The sequence below is a fragment of the Tupaia chinensis genome, unplaced genomic scaffold (genome assembly GCF_000334495.1).
Source record: "Tupaia chinensis unplaced genomic scaffold, TupChi_1.0 Scaffold000223_1, whole genome shotgun sequence".
NCBI lineage: Eukaryota > Metazoa > Chordata > Mammalia > Scandentia > Tupaiidae > Tupaia > Tupaia belangeri.
The window spans coordinates 245,954-251,379 of NW_006159698.1; the positions used below are offsets into that span (position 1 = coordinate 245,954).

A 5,426-nucleotide genomic window follows, 5' to 3' on the forward strand; every position below is an offset into this window, starting at 1 on the left:
CCCTTTTGCGAAAACCCCCCCCAAAAAAAAAAAAAAAAAAAGGTTCAAGTCACCTGCACCCTTAGTGTTTCTAATGCTTAACTCATGTTTGGACCCCTTGAAAAAAAATTGAGAGAATACAACATGCTGACTTAAGAAAATAAAGGTAGCAAAAATACAAAATTAATAGAATCTTCTCACAGAATCCCATCATGTGAACAGGGAGGTTATGGATGCAGATGTCCAGTAGGTGTTTGAAGATCACTCCCGTAATGTCATTTTAATTCTGTAAGTCTCCTCACGGGTAAAATAATTAGGAAACTCTATCTAACAAACTCTGTTCACTTCTGTGGCTGCTTAATGAATTAACACAGATTTGAGAGCTAAAAGGGATAGGAGTTTGTTTCACACGGTCTGGAGGCAGTGGTCAGAATCAGACCTCTGGGCAGGGAATGAGGTGTTGGCAGGTCAGCCTCAGGTCCAGAGGCTCAACGAAAGCCCCTTCCAGCACCTCGCCTGCAGCAGTCTTTGGCTTTTTCAGTGTTAAGAAGCCACTGTATTCCTTGGCTCATGGCTTCCTCGTCTGCCTTCAAGGCCAAAATATAGCTTCTTCCAGTCTCTCTTTACTGTCATCAGCTCCCTTCTGTCTTCTGTTCCTGTGTGTCATGTCTTCTTCTGTCTCCCTCTCACAAAGACATGTTATGGCATGTCTGCACCCACCGGATAATCCAGGGTAATCTCTCCATCTCAGGATTTTCGGCTCAATCCTATGTGCAAATATCCTCGTTCTTTATGAGGGAACAGTTACCGGTTCCAGGATTCGAATGTAGTCTCTGTAAGGGGCCATTGTTCGATGGTTCAGACTACTGGCCCCTAAGATTCACATCCATCCACATGCAAAGTACTTCACCCAGTTTCAGTGTTCCCAAAGTTTCAACCAATGGCAGCTTTAAATCAAGTCCTGTCACATCAGCTCAAAACATCTAGATTATCAAAATCAGATATGGATGAGATGCTGAGTATGACCCATGTGGGCAAAATTCCTCCATAAGGTATAGACCTGTGAAACTGGAAGGCCAGCCATCCTCCTCTGGGACAAGCAGAGGGTAACAGGTACACACTGTCATTCTAAAAAGGAGACAATGGAAGGGAGAGAGAATCCACAGTGCCAAGGCATCTTGAAACCCAACAGCATAAATTCCCTTGTTCTAGGCCTGGGAAGAATCCCCTGTGGCCCTAGCCTCAGCCTGCTGGCCTGGAATTCTGCCCCTGGCTTCTCCTTTCTTCTTCCCGAAGGCTAGCCTGTGTTTGCAGCTGGGTAGTTTCACCTGCCTGGGATGCCAAGTTCAAATTTCAAAGTCCTCCTTGAGCCACAAAAAAAGGCCGTAGCTTTGGGCTGGGCCCTTCTTCAAAGCCCCTACCAACAGTGTTCTGTGTTCGATAGTGTTTGCAACGTAAGTCTGACCACAAGGCTTTGGTTAAGAGCTCCGTGCAGAAAACCTGCAGCTCATTAGGCCCGCTATTTGAAACAGCACCCAGCAATTTGCAGAAGGGTGAGGGTTAATTCTGGCTGCAGGAAGAGGCAAAATAATTGGGAGGTCTTGTCTCCACCATTTCACAGTTGTGCAATTTTTAATGTTATTTTTAAGCTTCAGGTTTATTTTTCGTAAAATGAAAAAATCATACTAGCTTACAGGATTATTACAAAGAGTGAATTAAATGAGGACATTTGACAAATAAAAAGCACTCAAGGAAGCAGCCCTAACAGTTACCGACGCGCTGCTGTGCACCCCCTGAGCAGCTTCTGGTAACATACATTTGTACAAGAGGCTGGGCGGTTTCGAGAGTTCTTTGCCATCCACAAAATAGTTGTTAATAAAATAGCATCTCATGTCTTTTATAATATTAAAGAGCTGTCATATTGTTTCACTAAATACAACTTTTTAATTGGAGTATATGATAGCGATTTTGCATTTGAGGAAGAAATGGTGGAAGAAAACAGTTATTGATCTTCATAAATTTGCATGCGTATTAATGGGTTTATCAGAAGACAAAAAACGAGATGGACGGACCAGCTTAGCCAAGCAGCGCTGCTAAGGCTGGAGACACCAAGGAAGTGGCAGGTGGGGAGGCGCAGAGAAGCTCCCACACTGCCGGGCCAGGCACCCGGGAAGTGACAGAGGGCGCACGCGTGTGTCTGCTGACACAGCCCTTAGTACAGTAGAAGCACACACGTAAAGGGACACCCAAGAACATCACAGCGGTGTGTCCTACTCTTGGTCCCTCCTGCAGAAGTCTCATTACTTACTGGCTTTGCAGACCAAAATCACACCTGAAACCTTAAAATCTGTGTTCTGAACCACAAGAATGGGAAAAGCCTTCGCTCTTTAACTGAGTAAATCGTGTAACATATCGCATACGCCTGATGCTTGGCCATGGGTTTCTCGTCTAGGGGCTCTTATTAACGACGTATCAGAGGTGAATTCTATCCACAGAGACCTTCGAAGATGGGCAACTGTCTAATTTTCTTCCAATCTGCAGAGGTTCCTTTCCCACCTCTTCTACATGGGCTTCGTGGATTCTGAACCCAGTAGGGACTGTCCCTGGGCTCCCAGCAGGTTTGGGAACCTCTTCCCTGTCTCCTTCCCTGTCCCATGATGTATAACTCACCGAGAACTTCCACAGGCCCCCGATGTCATCGCTCCTCTCAAAGCAGGTGGGCTCCAGCCCCTCCTCCAGGCAGCTCCTGATGGCGGCCAGGCCGCTGACGCCAGCTCCGATGACGGCCACTCTCTTGCCCATGGTTCCCTGTGTGAAGGCCCCAAGAGCATGTCTGGCAGTAGCATCGTGGAAGTAAACTTACACTGATATCTTTGGCCACCGCTCTTTGGCTTAATTAACAATTCACTGTTGCACCAAAGAAAGGAACATTAAAGTAATAACTTGAAATTCCTAGATTATTAGATTTTGCATTTCTCTTTAAAGATGACTATATTTTGTTCCCCAAAAAGAAATGCTTTGGCTTTAGTCGGCTCTTCAAACTGATGAGACCGATGACCTAGCATATGTATTTATCTTGTTGTCTCTGCCTTTTGTTATGTACTCGTTCCCGAAGACAGAGAGCAGGAGAAATAACAGAAGTTTCACAACTAAAACACAGTCCGCCTCCCCAAATACACACGTGAATGTGTATAAACACACACGCACACACACACACGTGCACACACATACATACACACTGGATTTTACTCCTACTTTGATGTAGGACTTGCGCAGCAGGGCCTGGGCTTGTCTGTATCCCAGTATGCCAGGGACGCACCCCTTTTCCTCCTCTAAGAACTTCCCTCACCTCAATGAAAGAGTGAAGTCAAGGAGTTACCTGAAAATAACTTTTCCCCACTCTCTGGGAAAATAACATTTCCTGATCTTCTTCTGTTACTGATCCTATTTTAGGCTCTACAATTACTTCCCTCCCAATTGTTTTTTCTTTATAGACAAAAATCACAGATATACAGAGAAATAACCTAGGAAGGTGACCCTCATGATCCGCGATTCTCGGGAAAAGGAAACAAAACCCTACCTGCCTCAGCGAGCCGTTCTCACTGGGCTTTGCTTGGCAGGAAATCGCAGCAGCCTCCTTCACATCCAGTCTCCCTCTCCTCCCTTCCCACCCTTACAGCATCCTTCTTTCTTTTTCTACCTTTTCTTTGTCGTCCTTTCTTCTGTAAGTACGTCTAAGTTCTGTCCAAGTCTCCTGGGAAGCTTGAAAGAGAAAATGCTCTCTTGCACCCACACTGTGGGGGGTAACTGGGGGTGGGAGGAGTTGCCTCACGGACAGAGGTGTTTCCTGGGCCTCCAAGAGGGAGCATGGGCCAGTGCCTGTGAGGGGTGGGGCCCCGCCAGTCTCTGTGGCCACTGGGTCCTGCTTTCCCTTAGTTAGGATGGACGTCCCCCGGGAGGCTCGGCCAGCGAGGCCCGCTGCTTCTCCCAGGTGACTTTGCTGCTCCCTGCCCTGTCTCATTGTGTGTTCTTACCTTATTTTCCCCATTCCCAGTGCTGCAGGTCCCTTGTGGCAGCCCCGAACCTCTGCGGGCCATCAGCTGCTACCAGAGTCAGCCCAGCAGCAAAGATGGCTTTTCTCTGCTCCTCTGTTTTGACTTTGGTCACATGCCTGTTATTTCTCAAATTTGTGTTTTTCTGTGTCTGGGAACACTGTGTATTCATGACAAATATCAAGTTCCATAAGTTGATTAGTACTGGTGAAATTCTGCTGGCAGTTAGACTAAATAAACTGCAGCTAAATAAACTCCAGCCATGAAGCTTAGTGGAAGTTCTGAACTTGTTTTTCTATCACTGTATGCCTACATTGCTTAAAATGATTCGCCTCACCCACTTTAACTAGACAGTCCCTTCATCAGGCAGGTGATACTCAGCATATCCTGGCATATACCTAATTCTGGAGGAACTTCCCTTTTATGTCTTTTATTTCCCTAAAGTAAGTATGGTAGAGAGTCAGAAAGACTGGGGACCAGCAGTTAGCGTAATGGCTGTGTTGCTGGACTCCCGTGTAGTTGACCGTGGTTCGAGTCCCAGACCCGGTGACTTAAACTCATGTCGGGTGCATGTGCGTGTGTGCCCAAGATCCCGAGAGGAGAATGGAGGAGAAGGGATTGTGGCGTGGCCATCCCCCCAGGGGTGATTTCTTTCTGGTGAGCACACGTGCCCTATAGCAAAAACCGCTCAAAAAAAAAAAAAAAAGAGTCAGAAGGACTGATTCACTTAGAGCTGTGTGGCCTGGGCATGTCACTTAACCTCTGTCTCCTCCTCTTGGCTTTTTCACTAATGAGATGGGGTATTATACTCTCTGTCTTGTTGGGCTATTACAAGGATTGGAGAATATAAATGCATATATGTGTGTGTGTGTATACATTGTATATATATATATTTGTACTTATATATAAATATTTATATATTTAAAACTCACAAGTTCATTGAGTTTTCTAGGGCTGCAATTCAGACACTATAATTTTATCTTCTTGCATTTTGCAAAGGACTCTTAATTTTTAATGCTGCACAAACAGTGCAAAGACCAGACTGTGGGTACCTTACTCAGAAAGTAGCCCCTTCCCAGAACCTTATTCCTCTACGGGTGGACAGCACACACCCAGTTCTGCCCTGGCCTCTGGTATTTTCTGTCTCCAGGGGGGAAAGGCCATTCCTCTCTTCAGGCCTTTTGTAGACTGTTCTCCCTGCAGTGGATACATTTGGTGGCCCAGGGCTCTTCTGACTAGCTTTTGCTTGCCACAGCTTTCTGCAAAATCTCCACTTTCATCTTCAGAATCTCAAATACCCAGGCCCTGCTTGGAGGGTAGCCACTTCCTGTGTCACGTCTCCTCTGTTCCAAACTCCCACAAGGTTTCTGTTAGTCAGGAGGTCCAGCTTGCCAG

General features: G+C 46.2%; 1 protein-coding gene across 6 annotated transcripts in view; it reads right to left on the bottom strand.

Moving 5' to 3' along the window:
* The window catches only part of LOC102501796 (dimethylaniline monooxygenase [N-oxide-forming] 3), a 29,262-nt gene extending 25,126 nt beyond the window's left edge, over nucleotides 1-4,136 (bottom strand). Inside the window, exons 1-3 of one of the 6 annotated variants that reach the window (XM_014587577.2) lie at nucleotides 4,014-4,032; nucleotides 3,680-3,741; nucleotides 2,650-2,787 (exon numbers count right to left, since the gene is read on the bottom strand). In XM_014587577.2, the coding sequence (XP_014443063.1) occupies nucleotides 2,650-2,781 (132 nt within the window). In that variant the 5' untranslated portion in view covers nucleotides 2,782-2,787; nucleotides 3,680-3,741; nucleotides 4,014-4,032. Of the gene's footprint in view, nucleotides 1-2,649; nucleotides 2,788-3,559; nucleotides 3,659-3,679; nucleotides 3,984-4,013 lie in introns of those variants that run through there. The other 5 variants (XM_006147798.3, XM_027771546.1, XM_006147799.3 and 2 more) reach the window with 5 other exon arrangements.
* Nucleotides 4,137-5,426: the final 1,290 nt, after the last annotated feature.